General features: G+C 43.2%; 1 protein-coding gene across 3 annotated transcripts in view; it reads right to left on the bottom strand.

Annotated features, from left to right (window-relative positions):
* The window catches only part of ches1 (checkpoint suppressor 1), a 108,358-nt gene that overhangs the window by 17,960 nt on the left and 63,034 nt on the right, over positions 1 to 27,364 (bottom strand). For all 3 annotated transcript variants that reach the window (XM_015948237.3, XM_015948238.3, XM_015948236.3), the window contains one exon: positions 19,817 to 19,872. In XM_015948237.3, coding sequence (XP_015803723.3) covers positions 19,817 to 19,872 — 56 coding nt within the window. The remainder of the gene's footprint in view (positions 1 to 19,816; positions 19,873 to 27,364) is intronic.

Genomic DNA, 27,364 nt, shown 5'->3' with positions numbered 1-27,364 from the left:
TCGCCACATGGAAACCGAAAAAACATAACAAATGAAAAGTAAAAAATATAAACGCCAGGAAAAATAAATAAATAAAAACCGGCCAATGTTGGTGGCAATGCCAAATTTTTCAACAATGTAATTATTGATATCAACAATAAACACCTTACCAGTGTTGTTAAATCGCAAAAAGAAAGAAAACAACATAAATTAGAAAATAATAAAGACGACAACTACTTCCTGGTAGCACTTGGTGCAGCCATCTTTAAATTTGGGATCTCTGGGTTCTCTGAAAACTATGAGCTTGCAGCTCGAAATTCCGAGTTCATTGCGTCATTTTTGGGTGACATATCTCGGAGAAACGAATGTTTTTCAGCTTAGACTTTATTATATGTGAGTCTGTGGGGTTGCATACAAAGATTACATCTCTCTTTGGTCTTTTTAAAAGGAGAAAAACTGGCAACCCCCCAGCTGGCTGAGAATCAGTTTCAATGTAATCTTCCTTCCAACAAAATTGAGACATTAGACATTTTTGTTAAACAAGGTTGAACGCTATTAGCTGTTACAGATCAGACTGAGGCAGAATAAATTCTTGTGTAGATCAAAAGATTTGAATGCCCCAAAATCTTGGGGGTGTGACTATTATCTAGAGAATAGGATGCTAGCACCAACAGCCCTTGTTTATCAGAGGTGAACATCACCGTGGTCGTCCCATTCCACTAAAACAGCTGTCCTCCTCCCTGGGGTCGGTTTGTGTTTGTAACGGTGACCTGCAGTTTGCTTTTGTCTGCCTCAGACACGTTTGGTCATGCAACACCGCAAATGTTAAATCTCAGCCCAATCGTTAAATTTATGATTAATGTCATGAGGAGAATCTTCATTCGCCCCAGAAACCACAAGCTCATTACTGTATACAAGTTGTCATGGTGAGACCCCCCAGAAAACAGCCTTGTACGTTTGGTTCATGGTGTAACACACAGACATAGGCGGTAGATGAGCTATGATGGAGCGGGTTGCTGCTGTACGTGTGTGTTGAAGCCTTTCCTCTGGTCAGCTGCATTCACAGTAATCGCATTGACCATTGTTTGTGTAACCCAGAAGCTAGAACCTTAATGAGGTATTAACTAATTGGCTTACTAATATGATCCATCCTCAATTTAGATAAAATATAAAATATAAATTAAGGAAATTAACAATACTAATTAATAGATATCTAATTAACTAATAGATAATTTCATAATGAATTATTGGAAGGGTGAATAACTAAAATAACGAGTTTAATATTAAACATCGGTTAAAACAAGAATCTTGAACATCCCTAACAGAAACAGAAGAGGAAAGCTGTATACTATTGGTCCAGGTGGGAATCTGAAATTTCATTGGCTGAGAGAAATAAGTCCCGCCTCCGCGAAATAAAACCGTGCGACGCAGCTGAGCGAGAGGAGAGACAAACGGCTGTGCAGCACGCAGATACAGAAAGCAAAGACTGAGCGGTTAGAGAGAGAGAGAGAGAGAAAAAAAAACAACGGTGGAGGCCGTGAAGAACCCTGATTTGGGTGCCGCATAGATAGAGGGAGAGGCGGACTTGACTCCTTCTAATAAGAGCTAGGAACTTGGAACCAACGCGGTGAGTAAAGAAAAAAGAAGAGAAAAAGCTAACGATGCAACTTAAAAAAAAAAGGGAAACTTAAATAGCTTATCAAATTAATTCCATTCTTATAGATTTGTGTGGAGACGACAGAGTGAACCAATCCTCTGTAGGAGGGAACCGTTGGAGCGCGTTGGTGAGTGAATGAGATTAAATTCAGTAAATTATTAAATTCAAAAAGCTAATTACAGCAACCGAGGTGACAGCAGTGGGCTGCTAGACGTTAGATCCCAGGAGTTAACATCTCAAACTACCAGTTAACGGTGGTAGGGCATATAGGAGTTAACGGCTCAAACCGCCAGTTAACGGCGGTAGGGCATATGGGATTCCCAGGAGTTAACGGCTCAAACCGCCAGTTAATGGTGGTACGGCCTAGATGTACAAGGTCCTCAGGGGCGTTATAGCTAACGCCATAGAATTAGCAATGCGTCCCTTAACCAAACATTTAATAATAAAAAAAATAGATAAATAAAAATAAATAAAAGCTAACTGATTAGGGAGGAATTATTTTACAAAGGTGGACCAAAGGACCAGAATTTATATTTTGTTGAATTTTGTTATAGAACATTTTATTTATTTATTTATTTATTTATTTATTTATTTATTGTGTTACAGATATACAAGGTGTCACAATGCTGTATAGAAACACAACTAAATGTATCCTTGTTGTCATGAATGTATTTCTTGTTGAATAGTGTAGAGTAATAGAATCTAACTGAGCCTATTGAGCTGAACAATTGTTGTCATATGTAATTATATTTCCAGAGCTACTGAGAATTATTTTAATAGACAATCAAATTGATGTTATGTTAGTTGAACTGTGAACCCAAACATGATTGGCTATGCCAATAGAGTGAAGCATTTGTTTAAGTCTGTAAGACTTTATGCTGTGATGTGACGAGAAGGGTCGATGCCAACTTGCTAACAGTCCTGTTGTTTACAGGCTGGGTTTTTTTTTTTCCTTGGGTTTGATCCCGACTCCTATGATCACTCACTTGGAACGAGAACTGGATTTCTTCCTGACGAGGGAGATGGCGAGCCTTAACCACTGAACGAACCAGGACATCTCAAGTAACTGAAGAGCAGACTGCTCTCTTCTGTGAACAATCTCAACGGTGCGGTAGGAAAAAATCGCACCACCGGACTCTGACTTTCACCCCAAGCGTGGGGATTTTACTTGACGCCGGCTGACTTGTGACTCATATGATCAAATCTCATACCGACCATTTTACTATTGTCGATTGTTTTCATCTGTTTTTGTGTGTTATCTTTATGTGTTATATTTCCCATTATTATTAAAATTTAGTATATAAACCGTTTCATGCTATACCCGTGACTCCAGTCATTCTTAAACAACCTCCAATTCTCCCCGAACCTAATTATTGGCCCATTTGTTTATTTTTTCTTTTAATTATCTTATTGTATCCTGTAATCCGGTTACATAAAACTTGGCGAGCCAGCCAGGAGAATTGTAGAGTTGTTACCTTAGCTAACCATTGACTGACATCATAAGAGTGCCTGGAGGTCACAGTGGTTTGCCATTTTGGCATTATTGGTACTTTTGAGTGTTTTAAAATGGAAGTTGTGAAAACAGAAAAGGTCAAAGTTTCAAATGCTGTTTTAATCAGTGGGTTAACTGATACAGACCTTGATAACGAAGTCTTTGGGTTTATGGAAGGATTCGGACCAGTTAACAGGCGCATTAAGTTACCAAACTGTGATCGGATTATTGTGGAGTTTCAACATGAAGCCACTGTTAAGGAATTAAAGAAACAATGTTTACCCTATGACAAACCTTGTACTAGGAACCCAGATGTTTTCTTTCATATTCAAGACCTAGCCAGCGCGTACAGTCTAGAAACTAGCACATCTGCCACTGATGCCTATCTGTCAGAGCTCAGGGACATAGCTGCGCGTAGCAATCAATCATTTAAAGACCTTCTAATGGAGGAACTGGCAAAAATTGGGGAATCTTTAGGAAGGGATACCCATGCATCTGAACCAGTCACTGAACCAGAGCCAATGCTCCATAGTGACCAAGTTACATATTCCCTGCCTTTAACACCAGAAGTTAACTATATGAACAACTCAAAGGACAATTGTCCACCTACAGAGACTGGAAAACAAAACCCTTGCATTCCACCAAATCTTTTAAACACACCTGAGGTTCAGCGAGTTATTGTGGAACACATTGTTAAAAGCAGTGAGGTTATCCCTCCGCCTACTTCACAATACAGACTAAAACCGTTCTCAGGGCGAGTTCCACACCCTTCTTTTGAAACTGACTATGATACTTGGCGTAGTAGTGTAGTGTTATGCATAAATGACCCTTCACTCACCAAGTCCCAAATTGTACGAAGAATCGTGGAGAGTCTGTCAGCCCCAGCAGCGAGCATCGTTAAAGCTCTTAGTCCAAAATCCGACCCGGAAACGTACCTTGAACATCTCGATTCAGCTTACGCAGCTGTCGAAGACGGCGACGAGCTCTTTGCTCGCTTCTTAAACACAAACCAGGACAGTGGTGAAAAACCTTCCGATTACTTTCAGAGGTTATACACCTTGTTAAACCTAGTTATTCAGAGGAATGGAATTTCCTCCAGTGATGCCGACCAGCAGCTGCTCAAGCAGTTTTGCAAAGGCTGTTGGGACAGCTCGCTGATTTCAAACCTGCAACTCGAACAAAAGAAAGACAACCCGCCTCATTTTACAGCACTTCTCCTCAAACTGCGCACTGAAGAAGACAAACAGGCTACTAAAGCAGCACGCATGAAACAACACTTAGGGGCACAACGAACTAGAGTGTATTCAAATGTGCAAACAACATGCTCTCAGAGTAAAAACACTTGTGAACTGGAAATAGATGATAACTGTGATGACTTACGCAAACAAATCGCTGAGCTCAGGAGCCAAATTGCACAGCTTAAGGTTAACAACACAGATAAAAAGGCAAAGAAAACTCAAAAAGAGTCAAAACCCCGTGTGGGGACTAAAATTCCAGATGAGCCCAAACAGATTCAGCAGATAACAGCAGTGGTGCCCAGACCAAAGCCTGGATACTGTTTTAAGTGCGGAGAAGATGGGCACATAGCTTCTAGCTGTAGCAACGAGCCAAATCCAGCACTAGTTGCAACTAAAAGACTTGCTCTTAGACAGAAGCAGCGTGAGTGGGAGATGTCAAAGCCAATTGCTCAGTCTCCTCCTTTAAACCGGTAGAAGCTCCTATCGTGGGACAGATAGGTGCTAAAGTAGAACCAAGTCCCTCTAAGGAAAGGACAGAGAGACTTTTTTGCAAGCCAGTTCATGCTCATTCAGTGCCAAAACTTCCCAAAAGATTAGTGGGTGGGCGATGCACAGCTACAGTCTCAGTTAACAGTGTTGAATGTAATTGTTTACTGGATTCAGGGTCCCAGGTAACCACCATTGCCAATTCTTTTTACCAAGAACACTTACCTGACCTCTCAATTAAACCCATCAGTAATCTGTTAGAAGTCGAGGGCGCAAACGGTCAAGCAGTTCCTTATTTAGGATACATAGAGATAAGTGTCACATTTCCAAAAGAGGTCGATCAGTCTGGACTTGAGTTACCTACCCTTGCGTTAGTGGTTCCGGATATAAGCTCAAACTCTGATACACCACTACTCATTGGCACAAACACACTCGATCCTTTGTATGAGCAATTGTCTGCCAATAACTTACCTGATTCCAAGGCACTCTCTTATGGGTACCAACACGTGCTAAAAGCCTTAGCAGTCAGAAAAAAACAAAGCAAAGATGGACGAGTTGGTGTGGTGAAGCTTCGAGGGAGAACCCAAGAAGTTCTCCCTGCAAATAAAAAACTGTTACTAGAAGGGTTTATGCAACCCAGCCAAAACAAGCATGAGCCTTATGCACTCATTGAACAACCCACCAATGGTTCTCTACCAGGGGGTATAATTGTAGACTGTTGCCTCATTTCCTTACCTTCACATGGTCCATACAAAGTACCTGTTGTACTAAGAAACGAAACTAACCATGACATCACATTACCCACTAACTGTGTGATCGCTGAGTTAGTTAAAGCCGATCGTGTTATGCCATATCCAGAACCTGACAAAAGTGATCAGAAAGTACTTGCGGCGTGTAGTTCGCAGCAACAGACTTCACCTTCAAACCCTCCTCTCAGTTTTGACTTCGGTACTTCGCCCTTGTCCGAAGAATGGAAAGGGAGGATCACCAACAAACTTAACACTTACTCCGATGTGTTTTCGCACCACGATCTTGATTTTGGTCATACACAACAGATAAGACATCACATCAACTTAAAAGACGAGACCCCATTCAAACAGAAATCTCGGCCGATCCATCCACATGATTATGAAGCCGTGAGAAAACATTTGGAAGCCCTCTTGGAAACCGGTATAATAAGAGAGTCGGAGTCTCCATTTGCCTCACCAATAGTGGTAGTTCGGAAAAAGAATGGTGAGGTACGTCTATGTATAGACTATAGAAAGCTTAATCTGCAAACCATTCGCGACGCATATGCCCTGCCTAACTTGGAGGAGTCCTTTTCTGCTCTCGCTGGATCACAGTGGTTTTCTGTGATGGACCTCAAGTCAGGTTACTATCAAATAGAGATGTGTGAAAAGGATAAACCTAAAACTGCTTTTGTTTGCCCGTTTGGGTTTTATGAATTTAACCGTATGCCACAAGGAATAACAAATGCTCCAAGCACTTTCCAACGGGTTATGGAAAAGTGTATGAAGGACATTAATCTGAAGGAAGTGTTAGTTTTCCTAGACGACTTGATCGTCTTTTCCAACTCCTTGGAAGAACACGAAACCAGACTTTCTCACGTTCTTGAACGGCTTAGAGAATACGGACTCAAGCTATCACCAGATAAGTGTCGTTTTTTCCAGACATCTGTGCGTTATCTTGGACATATAGTATCTCGAGATGGCATAAAAACCGATCCAGATAAGGTGGAAGCACTCAAAACATGGCCGAAGCCTCAGACTTTGAAGGAACTCCAATCTTTCTTAGGATTTACCGGTTATTACCGACGCTTCGTTAAAGATTACTCAAATATTGTCAAGCCACTAACATCTCTCACGGCTGGTTATCCACCCAAACGGAAAAACTTTAAAACACCACCATGTAGATCAAAGTACTTGAACCCCAAAGAACCCTTTGGGAATCGTTGGAGCCAAGACTGTGAGAAGTCCTTTCAAACTATTATTGAAAAACTTACCACTTCGCCAGTTCTTGGCTACGCTGACGCAAAACTCCCATATCTAGTACACACAGATGCTAGTACGACCGGACTCGGTGCAGCGCTATACCAAGTGCAAAACGGTGTCACACAGGTAATCGCTTATGCAAGTCGCGGTTTAAGCTCTAGTGAAACTAGGTACCCTGCGCACAAGTTGGAGTTTCTAGCCTTAAAGTGGGCCATAACAGATAAGTTTCATGACTATTTGTATGGGAACACATTCACTGTCATTACTGATAATAATCCGTTAACTTACCTCTTAACAACGGCAAAACTCGATGCAACGAGCTATCGTTGGCTAGCTGCGTTGTCCACCTATAATTTTGACATCAGATACCGTGCAGGTACACAGAACGTTGACGCGGATGGCCTGTCTAGGAGGCTGCATGATAAACCTGAAGACAACTCAAAATTCACTGAGGAATGCCAACGACTAGATGAGTTCCGATCTCATCTTTTATCCTCTGTCAAAGAAGTCGAGCTTCAACTTCAAGCCGAAGCAGTGAAGGCAACATGCCAAAAGCACATGGTCTTGGATGAGACTGATTCTCCTTGTGGTTTAGTTCAGTCACTTGCCATGTCTGCAGCGGCCATTCCAGACCTATTCCAGTTGGAAGACAATAGTGACAGTTTCTTTGCTGTGCCCAAGTATAACCATGCTGACCTTGTCTCCTTGCAGAGGAAAGATCCAACCATTGGCCGAGTCATTCAGGTGCTTATGACTGACAATAAACCGCCAACTGATACTATTGCAGAACCCCCGGTGGTTCTTAACCTTTTGAGAGAGTGGAAACGGTTTGAGTTTCAAAATGATTTACTGTACCGGAGACGCCAATTAGGACCAGAGACATCATTGCAGTTAGTCTTGCCTGATTCATTACGTTCAACAGTCATGCAAAGCCTACATGATGATATGGGGCATCTTGGGGTTGAACGTACGACAGATCTCATTCGGTCCCGTTTTTACTGGCCAAGAATGGCTAGTGATATCGAAATCAAAGTTAAAACTTGCGGAAGATGTATCCGTCGGAAGGCCCTCCCTGACAAAGCTGCTCCAATGGTGAGTATTACCACCACCAGACCTATGGAGTTAGTTTGCATGGATTTTCTCTCCATAGAACCAGACAGTAAGAACACTAAAGATGTCTTAGTGATTACAGACCATTTTACAAAGTATGCAGTGTCCATCCCAACCAAAGATCAGAAAGCCACCACCGTCGCGAAGAACCTGTGGGAACATTTTTTAGTCCACTACGGGTTTCCTGAGCGTCTTCATAGTGATCAGGGACGGGATTTCGAATCACGTACAATCAAGGAACTTTGTTCTTTACTTGGTATCCGTAAAGTCAGAACGAGCCCTTATCACCCTCGTGGCAACCCCGTTGAACGGTACAATCGTACATTACTCAGCATGTTGGGAACTTTACAAGCCACTGAGAAACATCACTGGCGCGATTTTGTAAAACCACTTACTCACTCGTACAATTGTACAAAAAATGACGTGACGGGATACTCTCCCTACGAGCTAATGTTCGGTAGGCAGCCTCGGTTGCCTATAGATATTGCCTTTGGGTTACCGCATTTGAACAAGCCCTCTATAACTCATTCTCAGTATGTTAAAGAACTGAAGAGTCATCTGGAACAGAGTTATGACATTGTCATAAAAAACTCTCAAAAAACAGCGAGGAAGAACAAAGAACGGTTCGACAGAAACATTCGTGAGTCCACACTAGGTGTGGGAGATCGTGTTTTAGTCCGAAATCTTCGCTTAAGAGAAAAGCATAAATTAGCAGACAAATGGGAGCAAACAGTGTATATAGTTCTCAAACAGATGGAAAACTTGCCAGTATACACTGTAAAACCAGAGAACGGAGAAGGACCCAACAGAACACTCCACAGAGATCTTTTACTGCCTTGTGGTTTTCTCTCTTCATTAGAAAATGAAACAGAACGCGTTACGAAACCTAGCAGACCTCATACAAGACAGAGTTCAGCCTTAGAACCTGACCCAGATGAGCCACTTGACGAAGAGGTAGATGAGTTTTATCACTCTGATCTTCCACAAGTGCTAAACCGACCATCCTATCAAATAGCGGTCACCTTGCCAAATAGGGAACTCATAGCAGATTCAGGACCGGTAAATAATATTCAACAACAAAACACACTATCCTTACACACAGGGGATCGCAAGGAACCAACCTTAGCTGGTAATGAAAATGCTGAATTGTCCTTACTTGACAAAGGCATCAACACCGAAACATTCTTACCTGACAGAATGAGTGAAACTGCGACATTCTTACCTGAAAGAGTGAAAGAAGCAGCAACATACTTACCTGAAAAAACGAAAAAAAAACGAAGTATACTTACCTGACGTAGAAACGGGGGATGAAACTAACACAAACCTACCTCAATTGGATGGTGTCCTAAAGTCGCAGCAACGTGATGTAAGTTTTGAACCCATCATACACGATCAGACACATACATCTGAAAAGACCAAAGTCTTAGAGAATAGCTCATCAGCTCTGTCGGAAACAGAGAGCTCACTTCGTCCTGTCTCAGTTGAGAATCAAACCGATACGGATGAGCATGATACTGTGCAACCAGAGATGTATGTCAGGAGATCTGAACGAAGGAGTCAGCCTCCTCAAAGACTAACTTACTCTCAATTGGGCAATCCACTAGTGACCGTAGTTAGGTCCCTTTTCCAAGGACTTAATAAAGCTTTTATTGACTCTCTTACTCAAGAAGTTGTGTACCCCGTAGAAACAATGCACAGGGACGTGCATGATATTTAATGGGGGAGGATGTAACCCAGAAGCTAGAACCTTAATGAGGTATTAACTAATTGGCTTACTAATATGATCCATCCTCAATTTAGATAAAATATAAAATATAAATTAAGGAAATTAACAATACTAATTAATAGATATCTAATTAACTAATAGATAATTTCATAATGAATTATTGGAAGGGTGAATAACTAAAATAACGAGTTTAATATTAAACATCGGTTAAAACAAGAATCTTGAACATCCCTAACAGAAACAGAAGAGGAAAGCTGTATACTATTGGTCCAGGTGGGAATCTGAAATTTCATTGGCTGAGAGAAATAAGTCCCGCCTCCGCGAAATAAAACCGTGCGACGCAGCTGAGCGAGAGGAGAGACAAACGGCTGTGCAGCACGCAGATACAGAAAGCAAAGACTGAGCGGTTAGAGAGAGAGAGAGAGAGAAAAAAAAACAACGGTCGAGGCCGTGAAGAACCCTGATTTGGGTGCCGCATAGATAGAGGGAGAGGCGGACTTGACTCCTTCTAATAAGAGCTAGGAACTTGGAACCAACGCGGTGAGTAAAGAAAAAAGAAGAGAAAAAGCTAACGATGCAACTTAAAAAAAAAAAAGGGAAACTTAAATAGCTTATCAAATTAATTCCATTCTTATAGATTTGTGTGGAGACGACAGAGTGAACCAATCCTCTGTAGGAGGGAACCGTTGGAGCGCGTTGGTGAGTGAATGAGATTAAATTCAGTAAATTATTAAATTCAAAAAGCTAATTACAGCAACCGAGGTGACAGCAGTGGGCTGCTAGACGTTAGATCCCAGGAGTTAACATCTCAAACTACCAGTTAACGGTGGTAGGGCATATAGGAGTTAACGGCTCAAACCGCCAGTTAACGGCGGTAGGGCATATGGGATTCCCAGGAGTTAACGGCTCAAACCGCCAGTTAATGGTGGTACGGCCTAGATGTACAAGGTCCTCAGGGGCGTTATAGCTAACGCCATAGAATTAGCAATGCGTCCCTTAACCAAACATTTAATAATAAAAAAAATAGATAAATAAAAATAAATAAAAGCTAACTGATTAGGGAGGAATTATTTTACAAAGGTGGACCAAAGGACCAGAATTTATATTTTGTTGAATTTTGTTATAGAACATTTTATTTATTTATTTATTTATTTATTTATTTATTTATTTATTGTGTTACAGATATACAAGGTGTCACAATGCTGTATAGAAACACAACTAAATGTATCCTTGTTGTCATGAATGTATTTCTTGTTGAATAGTGTAGAGTAATAGAATCTAACTGAGCCTATTGAGCTGAACAATTGTTGTCATATGTAATTATATTTCCAGAGCTACTGAGAATTATTTTAATAGACAATCAAATTGATGTTATGTTAGTTGAACTGTGAACCCAAACATGATTGGCTATGCCAATAGAGTGAAGCATTTGTTTAAGTCTGTAAGACTTTATGCTGTGATGTGACGAGAAGGGTCGATGCCAACTTGCTAACAGTCCTGTTGTTTACATTTGCGTGGTTCTGGCTCTGGTATCGCCAGCGCTACTCTCCATAACCTTATAAGTAAGTCTCTGCACAGTCTCTTTTGTAATCTTGATCACTTGCTGCATGCTTGTGTGTGTGTGTGTTTGTGTGTGTGTGTGTGTGTGTGTGGGCAGCACATTAGGTCTCCCAGGGTTGACATGCACCCACCCCTCCCTCTCCTTGAGTTGGACTTTGGGTTTCCATAGAAACCATTCCCCCTTTCCACATGCCACAGAGTGTTGTATCAAGCAAGAAGAAAGGAAGTACCAGCTTCTGTTAGAGACGAGCCCAGTGACAAGACAAGAACATTGTTCGCCTTCCAGATACAGTCATGGTAAATTGTTGGGTTTATCAATCAGGACCAGGTAATAGATTATTCAGATCTGACCTCAAGAGAGAAAGGAAACACAACTAACTCCACTATTTTAGTAGTTATCATAATGATCCAACAGGTTGTAGAACCTGCTTCAGCATCAAGAACTCTCGGGAGATGTTTCCTGTCTGACGTTATCAGACTCTCTCATGGTTCTGGTCCACTCATCTTTACAATGTCGTTTGAAGATTTTGGTTTTCTGTTCATTCTCTCATGTTTGAATCATGGTTTTGTTTTATGACCCAGTTTGATCCGAGTCTCAGATGCACTCATACTAGACTCTAGAACACTTTGGTCTATAGACAAATTCATGGTAGAATCAGTGACTGTAAGGAATCCAAACCATCAACCCTCCACCACCATACTGACAGCTGGTATCAGCTGTTTGCTGTGGTGAATTATGGGTAAACATGACAACTTTGGTATCTTATGACCAGAGGGTGTTTTCCCATTGTGCTTTTGGTGTGTTCTGATGAATCTTTGAGAAATGTTATGTCATTTTTAGAAAGACATTATTTAACCCTCCCACTGTCCTATCAGGTGACCCCTCCAGGAAAGGTGACCGTTGAACAGGGTTGATGGTTTATCCCTTGAGGTCCACATGGCAGGGGTGAGAAGTGAGCACCACCTCACCCCTGCCACATGTACCTCAAGGGATAAACCATCAACCCTGTTCAACGGTCACCTTTCCTGGAGGGGTCACCCGATAGGACAGTGGGAGGGTTAAAAGTGAAGCCATTTTTGGCGGAGGTGCCATGTCCAAAGACACACTGAAGAAATGTTTGAATAAACAAGTCAGCAATGATTAAAATATTTTGAATTGTACTTTTAAATTTTTGGGAATGTTCTACTTTACGTGAACCTAGGATATATCCTGAAACCAGCCACTAAGGGGAAGTCATTTCTGGGCTCAGTCTAGTAATCATTGACACCACTGATGTTCCAAACCAGCCTTGCTAGTTTTTTTCTGACTTGTCATGAACTCTAACCTGTAACCTGTTAACTGAAGCCTACAGTCTGACACAGAGCTCTGAGGTTCTCTGAACTTGAGGTGACACTGTTGGGATGTCCACTTCTGAGAAGATTTGCAGCTCTTTTAGATGTCTTCTAGCCAGCGACCTTGGGAGTCTTAAAAGGCGCTTACAAATAAAATATATTATTATTATTATTATTATTATTATTATTATTATTATTATTATAAATGTGAATAATTTTTCTTTCTGGAGAATGCTGGAACCTTTAGTCCATTACAGACTGGTTGTTATGTGCCTTGCCCCTTTTTGGCCACAAGATGGCCTCAGTGGCCTTTGTCTCGCCTGTCTCTCGGTGCCCAGCTGTTCCAAATCAGTGACGATCACTTGGCAGCAGTTAAAAGCTGCTTCCAGCCACCAGTTCAGTGAGAAGGTCCAAGGGTAGAGTAGTCTGGCAACAGTCTATTCTATTCTCTTCTCCTCTGTCGCTTCTGTTGATAAAACTCTGTTCGCTCGCTCGCTCGCTTAGATTTTCGGATTAGGATATAGGATTTGACAATTCGGCAATTTGACTTCGGACCACAGTTGACTTAGACTTTGGATCTCCCTTTTTGTGTAAATAGTGATATTCTCGGTTGTTTACCACCGTCCCCTTCTGGGTTGGCGCTTTTGGTTTCACCTTTTTAATTATTGCACCTTCGGTTTTGTATATAGTGTTGGTTTTAGGTTCTTTGTAAATATCCCTTGGTTTTGTAATAAAATCCTTGGTTTTTTAAGCGACACAGCACTTTGTTATTATTTACCCACACACTAATTTTATTACTCCCCTCCTCATCTCTCCTAGAGAGCCGGGGACGTAATACTGGTTCATCTGTGATCTTGTGTCACACACGCACGCACGCACGCTCCATGTGGGCAAACTGGCCAAACTCATGCCATCATAAAGGCGATCACGCTGATGATTATTAGCACTACTTGGTTGCTACTTTCCCTTGGTGTCCTTAGAATAAAGTTAAAATCCGTTGAAGATAAGAACATTTTTATGTCCTAAGAAGTAAAACCCTTAAAAAAAGAGCCTGGACATCTTTCCTCTTCTTCATTCTCCTGGTTAGATTTCTTCTAAACCCTTCTATTTGTCCTTGTAATTCCAGCCTCTTGTTGACTTTCCCTATCTGTGGATCAATTGTGTTGTCAGTCATATAGCAGTTGAGTCATATCTCCAACTGGGCGTGCATGCTGTCTCTGCAGGTAAAAAGCCTGGGACATATGCTATAGAGCTAAGGCAACAAACTAAGATGAGAATGACAAGCAATGTGTGCACGCATGTTGTTTTCCTAGAAAGATAATATGTCCTGGGGAGACTTTTTGCTCAGCCATCTCTGTCTTCAGTCCATCTGCCTGTTTTCCAGGGTGAGTAATACCTCCTTCCTTTCTCCTCGCTTCTTTCTTCTCTTAAATAAGTTCCACATGGCCCCGCAGGCTGCAGGCTCAACTCGGCCGGTACGGCAGCAAATACACAAGCACTAGCTCACGCACACACAGCCCCTAGGGTTAAAGGTCACTCCCAGCAGACCTTGAGAATGCCTGTTTCAAAGTGGCCTCTCATCCCATCTTCCTGTTTTCCGCCCTGACTTGCCTGGCTGCTGTGTGTTAAACTGAGCACAAAGTCTGAGGGTAGGATGCATACTAATGCTGTCTGACTGACTGCCTGACTGACAGACTGAATTGCTGGTGGGACGAAGTTTCTGGCAGTTTAACTGGACGGCTAACTGGCTTGTCTATCTGACGCTCAGGCTGAGTATTTAAGTGGCTGGCTGACTGACGTGTGTTATAACTTGCAAAGGGGGAGACAAAATAAAAGCAGCACGATTACTGTAACTTAATAAGCCCTTTACACAGGCAGAATACGTTCACCTCCTTCCATTTTATTTCTTGCATTAACAAACGTTCTATGATTTCCAGATTTGTTCCACTCTGGCAGAAGAGGTGAGCTGCTTTAAACTTTTTAGCACCACTTAGAGATGAAGCTTTCAGGTCCAGTTCATCAGTTTGAAGCTTGAAGTTCAGTTTTTTTGTAAAACAGCTTTTTTTTATGATGTGAAATCAGGTTAGCATTGTGGTGGCTTCTGGTGGAGCTTCACAGTCCAGCAGCCTGACATGTCTGATACAGACGTGGACAAAACTGTTGGTCAGTGAAAGAAAAACCCACAATGGTCACAGACATAACTTGAATCTGACATAAGTTAGAATAAATAAAAATTCTGTGAAATTTAAACAATGAAAGTCAGATATTGGTTTTCAACCCTGTTTCAATGAAAGTATTTAAAAAATAAACTAATGGAACAGGTTTAGACCAAAATGATGGTGCCCCAAACTTAATATTTTGTTGAACAACCATTTTAGGCAATCACTGCAATCAAATGATTCCTGTAACTGTCAATGACGCTGATGTTCCTTGACCCTGAAGTTAACTTCTGACCTTTTTAGCCATTTTTCTGGGCTCTTTTGTTAGCATTTTAATTATCTGTCTCTTTGGTTTGTCATTAATTTTTCTAGCGTCCTCCTGCAGCCACGTCCAGGGACGTTGGCTACATTCCCATGGATCTTACATTTCTGAATAATATGTACAACTGTAGTACAGGAACATCTAGCCGCTTGGAGATGGTCTTATGCCTTTACCGTTAACTTGCTCGTTTATAGTTTTGTTTCTAGTCTCCTGAGACAACTCTTTCCTTTGCTTCCTCTGGTCCATGTTGAGTGTGGTACACACCATGTCACCAAGCAACACAGTGACTACCTGGAGCCCTAAATACAGGCCCACTGACTGATTACAAGATAGAAGACACCTGAGATGCTAATTAGTGGAAACACTTTGAGTTAACATGTCCCTTTGATCACATTGTTTTCAGTCTTTTCTAGGGGTTCCACCATTTTTGTCCAGACCTGTTCCATGAGTAAATTTTGTTGAAGCATGGTTGAAAAGCAATGTCTGATATTATTGGTTAAATTTCAAAGATTTTTAATTTATTACTAGTTTGTGTGCCCGTGCACTTGTGTGGATTATACAAAGGGGCGTGGCATTGTAAATGGTGTGAGCAGTTGCCCAAGTCCCTTTTTATCAAGGCTGTGCTAACAGAGCTGGGTAATGTGTGTGAATGTGTGTCATAATCAACGAAATCAATGAAAGCAGTCTAACAAAATATTGGTGTGTGACCTTTTTTTTGGGGGGGTGAAAACTTTTTTTGGCCAAGCAGTGTATGAAAATATATATTGTGGCCAGGACCCAAATATATAAATGAATAGACAGAGCTTGGTCGTGGGGCCGAATCTATGACTGGCTGTGTTCGAGATGAGCCAGTTCTGCGCAGATTAGACCAGCGGTGATCGGCGAACAGTGCATGCCGGTTAGATTTGTGTCCGACTTGACGCCGACTTGCTCTGACATCATGCATACGTAGGCAACGATAACCTCGTGAGATCAAGGCGGCCGCAGATTTTGGAACAAGGCGCTGCAGTTGCTCTCCCTCGGCTGCAAAACCTAGGGGATGACGGGAAACGCCTGGCTCTCACCTGATCTAAGATCTGATTGGTTCATATTTTGATCCAAACATCCAGTGGTAGAACATGAAATGTTAGTTGGTCACATGTATTCTGTAAATCATGTTATGTTGATGATGACAACAATATAGGCTATAAAGAGAAATGTGATTTGTGTTCTTTTGTCACGTTTCCTATGAGCACACTAAACCTACAGCTGATAACCTTTACTTATTATTACAGTCAGGTCTCCATATACAGTATATGATATCCACAAGCACGTGAGGATGTGTTTCAGCTGCTAACAGGCACCAGAATTAAAATAAATAATTAAACAAGTATGAACTCTAACCGACTCTAATGCAATATCTTCAGCCATCGTCACCCCCGAGCTACACTTGTAGGGAAATCTGTCCGACTTAAACGCCGGCTTTCAGCCGCTCCCCCTGCTGCTTCCGTCTGCTCTCGTCTGTTTTCCAGGCGAGGCGCAGCTCAACTCGATTACAGCCACTGTCTCTCAAAATATCTCCGAACGCAACTGGACAACAGTAGGACCAATACGAGTAATGAACAACATAAAGTCAATGGAGTGGTCTGCAATTCACCGTCCAAGAAGAAGAAACAAATACATAATTTTTCGAAATTAAGAACTTAAGTACCTTTATCTGCTTATGTCTCAAAGAAAAGATCAAGTCTAAATCATCCAAAATTGATGCTAAGCACCATCATCAATGCAAGATCTTGGTGAAAACTTGATGCAATACTGGATGGAAATGAATCTTGTTACATTGCAGAAGCTTATGGAAACAATGCCACAGCAACTTACTCACTAATGGCCCTTTTCCATTAGCACCTACTAAGAATGCCTCAACTATCTTCTACGATGCATCCAGTAATGAGTACCAACTTGCAACCTCTTCTGAAGCTCTCAGTTATTTCAGTACGGTTGCAGTGATCTCTAGTATAAATAAATGGCTTGTGAGTCATTCTCTGCGGAAATAAAGCTCCATTACCTTATAAGTAAGTCTCTGCACAGAGTAAAGTTAGCCAGAGGAGTGGGGGGCAGAAAACAGCAGGATGTGGAGTCTTACTATTATTATTTATGATATTCGGACATCTTGCAACTCTGCCACTAACCCTATTCACTTTGCAATGATGAGATTTTATCACCTCAAGTAATGCAAGCCATGTTGTGAAGTCGCTAATGCTAATGGTTAGCTTTTACTAGCCAAGTTGTGCTCTCTCTTGGACACCATGGGTGTTTCTCAATGCCAAGGAACTTTGCCTTGATGTCTTGATCCTGCCCCAGTTGCCTAGGAGATGCGTCATCATGAACCAAGCCAATGTTAACGTTCTATTGAAGAGTGTGTTCTCCGTTTGTTAGCCGTTTAGCTAGCTGAGCAAGGATACACGGGAGGTGTCTTCCCAGAACACACCGAGGTATTTTCAAAAGAATGGTGGATCAGAAGCCAGCAGCTACTTCGAGGGCAAATTTCATGTTAAAAGTAAGTCAACTGATTTAAAATGTTTTTTTAGATCCAAAGACGTTATCTATGGTTGGTTAGTTGCTTAGTAGTTGCAGCTTCGGTGGCTAGCGGGTAGTAACTCACTTATATATTTAATTTAACAAATATATACACAATTTACAAAGTAAAAGGCTTGTTCTATATTTATAGTGAAACTAATACGTATAAAATATGTTATCTCCCGTGTCACGTGATATTACGTGACCACTGCGGAAGCCGTGGTCATGTGACACAAGTCTGTTCCATTTTACTATTGTCTTTGACCAAGGAAGGACAGTGTCCTTGTAAGCAAGGCGCCTGGCCTCGCAAGACATCTTCTTGCAACTGTAAGCGCCTTGACATTGAGAAACACCCTAAATCAACAACAGCCTTCCCCGTCGTGCGCCAAGATTGGTGAGTCCACGAATGCTAATGTGACGTAGATCTGTGTTGCTTTTTCTGACCCGAGCATTTTCTTGCTTATTTCCTATCAGTGGCAAATGTAGGAAATAGGGGTGGAAGTCTATTTTTACATTTAGCTTGCACGTGAAACTCATCTTTCAAAAATAACAAGTTAAAAAAGGTTCTCCGTGAACTTGCTCTTTGGGTACTAGCTCTGCTTTGGTTCCAAGTGTACTGAGCCTGACCGAAAACACTTTATCAGAGGCTGTTGGTCACGAATCAGCTAGATCTGAGTGTTAGACCTTGGTGCAGAAACCTGTTTCAGGTCTATTCTTTTAGGAGTCTGAGCAGAATGTTCTAGCTAGGTTCATTTTGAATGGTGAAAATCAGTACGATGTCCTTCATTGTTGCATTTGTGTGTGTGTGTGTGTGTGTGTGTGTGCACGCCACATACAGATCAGATCATGCCATTTTTTGAACTCATAACGGAAAACTAACGTAGCATGTAGATGGAAAAAGATCAAAGTGTCTTCATTTTGTTTCAGTTTGTCCCTTAACGCTGCCAAATACATCAAACATGTCTCGCACTTTCTGACTGATGGAAACTAAACTGCAAAGTGTTTCTGCTGACAATAACTCAAATAACATTAACGTCCAGTGACAGGAGATTGAAGTAATGCAAATACACAAGAAGAAACGGAAAAGCCTTGCGAGCGTTTTGGAGAATCTGAATGTTATTCCCAATTTGAGGACAGCAACAGTCTCGGCTCAGTGACGTACCGGTTTTTGCGCGAGCTGAGTGTCTTTAGTTTTACCGAGCGGTGAACTCCGATGGCTCGGAGACGTGGTTTGGCTGGTTGAGATGAGGAATCAATTCCCAGGCCATCATTCCTGCGTTTCTTTGAGCTGCTGCTCTGTGACAGGAAGAGGCAGGTTTCAGCCCACATCAGCGAAGAGCAGAGCAGCTCTGGGAAAGTAATAATTGAGGGCACTAACAGCCCCCCGCCCCCTCCTCACTAACCCCCCCCCCAACTCTTTCCTTGTCGTTGCCTCTGGCTGTCTGTCATAACTTTCTTTCTCCCTGCTGCCTCTGAATGTCACACTTGGCCATTCCTGCTCTCCCTCCTTTCAAAAACACATTATGGAAACACATTTCTCTCTTCCTTCCTTGTTCCCACAGGTGCTCTACGACTCGACCACCCTGACTCATCTACTGATCGGCCCGTCTGTCCGTCCAGCTGCTCAGACGTATCGCTCAGACTAGGGGGAGTCCAGGGTTCCAGGCTCGACTCCATGACCATTATGACTCCATTATTAGCGGTGATGGAGGCTCTTGCCACAGACACCTAATGTATCCATTTCCCCCTCCATTTAGGGCTTGGCGGCCCAGCGAGCTCCCGGAGTGTTCCCTGATTGGGATTGAATGTCCATTTAAACTGTCGTCTACCCGCTGGGAAGGAGGTTGGAAGAAAAAGGAGAAGAAGAGGAATAATGCAAAATATGAGGTAAAGGGGGACAGAGGATGAGTGGAATCAGGAAAACACCTTTTCTTCCTCTCCCTCTCCTGTCTCAATCACTTCTAGTTTTTTATTTTGAACAAACGTTCAATAACGCCTCTGTAGGAGGGAAAAAAATGCATTTTTCCTTTGGCTGCGAGCCAAGTGTCAGAACTCAGTGCTCTGTACTCTCAAGGTGCGCTTTTGAAAGGAGGGATTTGGAATTGAGATGATTGGAGTTGGCACATCCATAGAGGGTGGCCGGGGGTGGGGGCGCAGAGAGAGAGAGAGAGAGAGAGAAAGAAAGACTCGGCAGAGGTGAAACGGTACCTTGTAGGAGGACTCTGTTCTTTCTGAAGAGGGGACTCCCCGACCACAGCGGAGGACTGGAAAAGGAAAGAGAGAAAACTGGTCAATCATCTGATCATGCTGCTGCAGCCCGGCAGGCTTTATCGCGAGGCAGATAGCGAGGCAGGAATTTGAGCCCATAAGCCAATGCTTCTGATTATAGTGATTAGAATCCCGGGTGTCCCAATGTTGCCATTATTCCCTGTGATTACCTTGGAGAATTACAGCCTCCACACTGCAGTCCACGGGGGTAATTTCTCATGACAGCCCCCTGCCACCCACCACTGGTCCATTCACACACACATATTAAACCCTCATCGATGCACTTAACACTCACTCGTGCCACGCAAACACATAAAATCATCCTTTTTTTCAATTTTGTGGATTCTCTTGCGTGCCGCAAGCCCTTCAAACAGCATTTAAAACTGGCTTTGGTCCTCACAAGTGTAAGAGGAAGACAAGAAGTCGAGGACTAACTTGAGGTGATCATTGCACCACTAATGAGGGAGGTAATGACAGCATTCCTCACAAAGACGGAGATATCTTCACTCAAGTGTACACTGGAGCAAGAAGACAATAGGCACAGCTCTGGTGCTGAAGCCATAACTCCATGAGAACGATGGAGGGATGTAGAGAGAGGCAGGGGGGCTGTAACAGCTTTTCCAGGTTGAGTGGTCTTTAGCTCTCCCTCAGACAGCACGTCTGACTGCTCCGTTCTTTTTTTTAGCCCCTTTCTGCATCCAGACGGGCTGCTCTCTCACAGGGGCTTTGTTTCAACACACACACACACACACACACACACACACACACACACACACACACACACACACACACACACACACACACACACACACACACACACACACACGCACGCACGCACGCACACACGCACGCACACACACACACACACACACACACACACACACACACACACACACACACCTGGAGAAAGCCCCACTTGTTTCTCTTTGTCATGTGAGGTGTGTTTTATGTTGCACTAAGCTGCTGAATGAGGGGATTTGGCTGTGTGCACTTGTGATGCAGCTTTCACTTCACCAGATGCATGGGTGAGATGGACACCCCCCCCCCCCCACACACACACACACACACACACACAGCAGAGTCAAATGAATAGATGCAAAACCCAAATTTCAGCCCTGAGCCACCTGCTGTTGCCATGGAGAGTTGCCACATTGCGTTGCCACGGCGATAACATATTTTAACTGCGCTAACAGCCTGTCTGTTTTCCCTGTACCCCCCCCCCCCCATTCTCCTCCCTCTTTCTCACTCCTCTCTGCCGCTCTTTTTCTGAACAAACTGCAGCAAGACCTAAACTGCATGCGTTGCCATAGCGGCGTTCCCGTTGCCAAGGCCACCCTGTGCATCAAATATAGAAGGGGGGGGGGGGCATCTTCATGAAGCAAGGGAAGAGTAGCTCCTCCCAATCTCCTTGAGACTCCCTTCTTCCATCCAACCTTCCCTCCCCTCTTCCTCTCAAGGTGCCGACGAGGTGTGAAGGAGTGCTCCGTGGAGCTGACCTCCTCTCTCTGTCTCTCTCTTTCTGCACACAAATTGTCCACATGCAGATGTGGATTGAGAACACCTGGCTGCAGAGATCCACCCAGAGAGACACGGTCCACCTGTGAGATATGAGGGTCCTGACTTTCTCCTCCACTTCCTTCTTATCCGTCTCTATCATCCTCGGCGTTCAACTATGGAGACAGTCCTTGACCTTAACATAATAGACCTGCTGCGCAGCCACTCACGGTCATTAAACTTCATACATAAGATTCCTGAGGCAGCGCTTGTTGAGAGGAGATATCATGTTGTATTGATTGAACTATAGCTCCAGGACACAGAAAGTGAACTGCTGGTCTCGTCTTTATCCAAACAGATGCTTGCACATCTGTGTGAGAGCCGCTTTTAGTCAGATTTGTTGATCAAAAATAAACGGAATAAAAACAGACTGTGCATTTCCCTTTATGTCAGTCTGTTACTGAAGGCGAGGAAAGACCTAGGAGGTTTCTTCTTCTTTCGTCCTCTAAGCAAAGGACGCTCTTTTCAGCCATTTCTGTTTGGGGTCATGACCTAAATCTCATGGTGAGAGGTAATCAAGAGCATTTCTTTTTGGCTCAGCTCCTAAATTATGACAACAAATCACATTTAAGACTGATTTATACTTCTCTCTGTGTGGGTACAGAGACACACAACGCCATGATACGTCAATGCAAGGGCAAGACTTTTCCGATTTTTAACTGTCCATCGAAAGTGACGGAGACCACAAGACTGTGATTGTTTGTCAAAAGCTCTGCCATTCCCGCCTTGAAAAATAAAAGTACTGATGATATTGAGTTGAAGGCACGGAACAGACTGAAGAACGTCTCGAGGAAAAAGTTGAATGATATAAACGTTTCTCCACCCGTGACTGAAGGAGCACTTGTGGACAGAGATGACAGGAAACGTGACTGTGTGAAGAGGTGGAGGAGAATGAGGGACACATGTGTCCGTGTTAAAATGTCTCTGAAATACATAAAAACAATGGAAACACCATTGCTGGCCAGAGACACGACTGTGTTTCACCATTTGTGTGTTCTCAGACCGCTGGGTCACTTCACTTGACGTCACTCAGCTTTCTATCAGACCATGTGGAACAATCTGTCCATTTTAATGAGGTCGGCACAGTTTGTTCTTTCACTTCAGATTAGCTGCAACATCCAAATGCTATTCACATCTTTCCATATAGTATTAGACGTGTCACACAGCCACGGCCTAACACATTTCCTCGTACTGATCCAACAGAAATCCAAGTGGGCGGGACTGAGCTAAGGATAAACACTGGTGTTTGAGAAGATTCGTGGCCCTTTTGACTAACGACCACGGAGGATGGCTTCAGGGGGTCAAGGTGTGTCATTAGAACCGATTATCTATGCTTTTTCCATATGAACCAACGTAAACCAACCCAGTGATCTCAATGGTCGTTTTTGGAGTGGATCAGGAGCAGAGTTGGAGTGTGACCGGCCTTCCTCGCCTGGAAGTAAAGAACCAGGAGGTCTGCTAGCTGGAGAAGATCTAGACAAGAAAGGAGCTTTCTTCAAACTTTCAACAATAACAACTGCAATGGCGACTCTGTCCTTAAACCCAACAAGACCCTCTACTCCCCTTTCTGCCGCTTTACTATTGATTTCTTAAAAAAAACTAAGTGTTCATGAGTTTTGAATGTAGAAACAACTTCTCGTATTACAGGGACCTGTGAAGGACATCTTACAGATCTGATAATGGAGATCCTTAACTGAGGGTATACAGTACAAACACCCACATATGCGCGCGCGCACACACACACACACACACACACACACACACACACACACACACACACACACACACACAAACACACACACACACAGAGCAGGTGCTGCATTATGAGGGACCTCCAGTCCCACCCAAATCAAGAAACACACATTTTCCAGTGTGTGTGTGTGTGTGTGTGTGCGGGTCACAATGCAAATGCCCCCCTTACTACTGCCACCTCCTTCTCCATGTTCTGAATCCAGCTTCCAATTTGTTCCACTTCCCCATACCTCATTGTTCAAAATGACACTTTTACATTTTATGGTGAACCAATTATTCTGTCTTACACAGTCGGCTAGCAGCGCGAGCCAACCTGCCCGGGTCAGCCGTGGAGGAAGAGAGGAGGGGGTGGGGTGAAAATGGGGTGTGTGTGGGTGGGTGGGGGGTGGGGGGGTGGGGGGCACCTTTCTCTGACATATCCACAGGGATAGATGGCTTTGCAGGATACTGAGAAGTTAGCAGAGAGGATGATGGAGGGCAGAGGAGAGGTCATAAAGACAGGAAGAGGGGAAGAAACAACACAGGTGGATGCTGCAGGGGAGAGCAGCCAGTGTGTGTGTGTGTGTGTGTGTGTGTGTGTGTGTGTGTGTGTGTGTGTGTGTGTGTGACAGAGAGAGAAAGAGAGAGTGCATGTAAACAAAGGAGGGTTTAATTGAATGACAAAATGACGGAGAAAAAGGGAAAACTGAACACTAAAAAGCGAGAGGGGAGGGATAAATTGGGACATAAAGGGCATAAATAAAAAAACATGGAGGGGGGGCCTAAGTTGTGTATGCCTCAGGAGGAACAGGAGGGTGTGTGTGAGGAATTAAAGAGAAGACAAGAGAAAGAAAACTGTGTAGCAGAGGAATTAGAGGTTGCAGAGGGAAGAAGTGTGGGGAAAGGATGGGCGGGGGGGGGGGGGGGGGGTTTCCTGCATTGTGCCTGAGGGAGAGAGAGACAGGATTGTTGTTGCATGAAAACAGCGATTTGAGGAGAGGGCGGATGGGGTCAGCTGGAGCGCCTGCAGCGGGTGGATGCAGAGAAGGCGACAGATGGGGAATGGATGAGCGCATGCCGAAGGTTTTGTGCTATATTTGGGTATTGGCACTCAAGTCTTTATCTGATTGGTTTTCTTTGATTTTCAAATATTCACTTGAACCAGATAAATAGTGATAAGCTTTTATCAAAAGCCTTTGTTCTGAGAACTAGAAATTCTCAAATTAAAAGTAAAGCATCATGTATCTAATATTTCTGAGCCCCAGACAAGCTGGTTCCCAACATCAGAGACTCTCTTGGTCAGCTTGCTTCTCACACCAAACCTTCTGTCAGGAATCTTGGCGTGACCTTTGACCCAGCTCTCACCCTGGATTCTCATGTCAGTTCTCTTGTTCGCTCTTCCTTCTTCCATCTCAGGAACATTGCTAAGCTGAGTCCCATTCTGTCCCGCTCTGAACTTGAGACAGTTCTCCACACCTTCATCTCCTCACGCTGAGGCCAGCAGGTCCCTGAGGTCCAGTGACCAAAGCCTATTGGTTGTGCAGCACCAGGCTAAAGACCAAAGGTGACAGATCACCTGCTGCTGTGGCCCCTAGACTCTGGACCGCTCTCCTCCTGAGCCTGAGATCAGTGGACTCAGTGGTCTCCTTTAAAAAACAGCTGAAGCTCACCTGTTCATGCTGGCTTTGGTGTGACCTTCATCACCACTCTCTCCTCTTTGTACCAATTAGGCCTTTTCTGGGATCCACTGATTTCCTCTTTATTAATTTTCTCTTTCCCTTCCCTCACATTTTTAAAATCATAATTTACTTCTCCCAAATTAATGACATTTTAAAATCTTTTTTAATCACTGTTATTTTTTTATTTTGTTTTTTTTTTCTTGTGTGGCGCCTCTTGATTTTTATTTTGACAGGAGCTATATAAAAGATGTTTCTCTTCTTCCAATTATGCTAAAAAATTTGAAAAATACTAAGAAAGAGCAACAGGTTGAGCGGGTTGTCCAGTAATCGGAAGGTTGCAGGTTCGATCCCGGCTCCGAACAGAAAATTCTGCTGTTGTGTCCTTGGGCAAGACACTTAACCCACTTTGCCTGCTGGTGGTGGTCGGAGGGACCAGTGGCGCCTATGCTCGGCAGCCTCGCCTCTGTCAGTGCGCCCCAGGGCAGCTGTGGCTACATTGTAGCTCATCACCATCAGTGTGTGAATGTGTGTGAATGGATGAATGGATGAGTGTAAAGCGCTTCGGAGTCCTTACTCTGAGAGGCGCTATACAAGTGCGGGTCATTTATCATTTAACAAGTCCCATACAGTATTTCCCCAGAACTCTCCCCACAAAGGGATATGTCTGAAATCTCTCCCATTTTCATCAAATGTCCAAATCACCTCCACAGATTTCTCTCAATGCAGAGAAACAGCAGCTCCTCTCTGTTTCTTCCAAATAACCAAACTTCCCACTCAAGAACCCTTATGATGACCTCAAAAACCAGGAACCAAAGGTGCATTTCCACTGTGCAACCCAGAACCCTTTCAGTCTGGTACTGATGACTTATTTTAGCCTTGGTTTTTTACATCTCTGCTAACATCTGATCATTAGTGTTGCTTTTGGGCGGTTGCTTCATTTCTTCCATATGCTTTATCAATAGTCACTGGGAATGCTGGGAAAAGATGAGAGCAACATATCCAGGTACTTCGCTCCTGAGCAAAGTTTCCACTCCTTATTTGGGGGCAGACCAAACCCTCTGGTTTGAACTGAGGTTTAAGAAATTAAAAAGGTTCCACGAGTGGAAACATGTCTGAGAGTGCCTTACAGAGACTAGGGATATAAAGCCCTAACACTGGAGACACTTGGTCCCTGGGCTTTAAAAATATTGGCCAGAGGCAAATTTCCTTTGAATAGCATGTGTAAAAAAAAGTATTAAAACCTCAGATGTAAAAGGTTTTTGGATTTTCACAGCAGGATTTTTTAGAAAATCTAATGTTCCCATCAATGCGGCAAAAAACACAAAACTGTCTCCAGTTTGAGCCTTGGGCAGTCAGTGACATTTGAAAGGGAAGTCCGGTCAAACAGTTAGCCTAAACAATTCACAACTCCAGTTTATTTGCGTTAGCATTATAGCAGAGGACAATGTTTCATCAGTCAGATGTGGCTTCGAGGAGAACGAATATCGGAGAGCCGGATGAAACTGGGTCACTCAGCCTGACTGACTCATATGAGCCGTAAGCTGGTTAGCCTACGAGATGAACACACAGCTGGACACATTCAAAACTCAGACAGCATGCAGGTCGATATGGATGCTGATGGCAAAGCCGACATGGGAGGATAGTGAACATCTTCAGAACCAAAGTTGGTACTGTTTATTTACTTTTACCGTGTACGTTTTATCTCTGCTGGTGGATTGGTTATAGCAGCTAACTCTGCTAGCCTCATCAGTCTGTGCCAAAATAATTCAGTAATCTATAGAAAAATTAAACAATGTGCTGCCAGTTTTACCGCTGCGTGTACATATTGAAAAAAAAATTCCTCAATAGCTTACCAGAATAACTTCTCCTGACTGAGTGATGCTGCAGCTGGTCGTTAGCTACTTTCGTTAATTTCGGCAGTAATCCTGAAAAGCACGTAAGTTCCACCGGGTTTAAGGAGAATCTGTTTTTGAAATATGCGGACCCTCCATTTCGATCCAATCTTTGCGTGTCGTAGCTTTCCCAAATGACTTCATTTTTACTTACCGGAGCTAACATAGTTAGCCGTGCAGCTGCCGTCAAAATCACATGGTCTGATTTATAAAGAATTAATTGGCAAATTATGGTGGGAAATAAGTATTTGGTCAATAAAGCAAAAGTACTTTGTGATATACACTTTGTTGGCAATGACAGAGGTCAAACGTTTTCTATAAGTCTTCACGAGGTTTTCACACACTGTTGCTGGTATTTTGGCCTGCACATGTACTGGCACTGCAGGATTTGAGTCTCTGGCAGCATGTTACTTTGTAACGTTGGTCCCAGCTCTCTGCAGGTCATTCACTAGGTCCCCCTGTGGAGTACTAGGATTTTTGCTCACTGTTCTTGTCATTATTTTGACCCAGTGGGGGTGAGATCTTGCATGGAGCCCCGATCGTGGGAGATTATTAGTGGTTTTGTATGTCTTCCATTATTGCTCCAACAGTTGACTTCTTCACACCAAGCTGCCTACCTATTGCGGATTCAG

This window comes from Nothobranchius furzeri, chromosome 2 (assembly GCF_043380555.1).
Source record: "Nothobranchius furzeri strain GRZ-AD chromosome 2, NfurGRZ-RIMD1, whole genome shotgun sequence".
NCBI lineage: Eukaryota > Metazoa > Chordata > Actinopteri > Cyprinodontiformes > Nothobranchiidae > Nothobranchius > Nothobranchius furzeri.
This window is presented reverse-complemented; position numbering and strand designations above follow the sequence as displayed.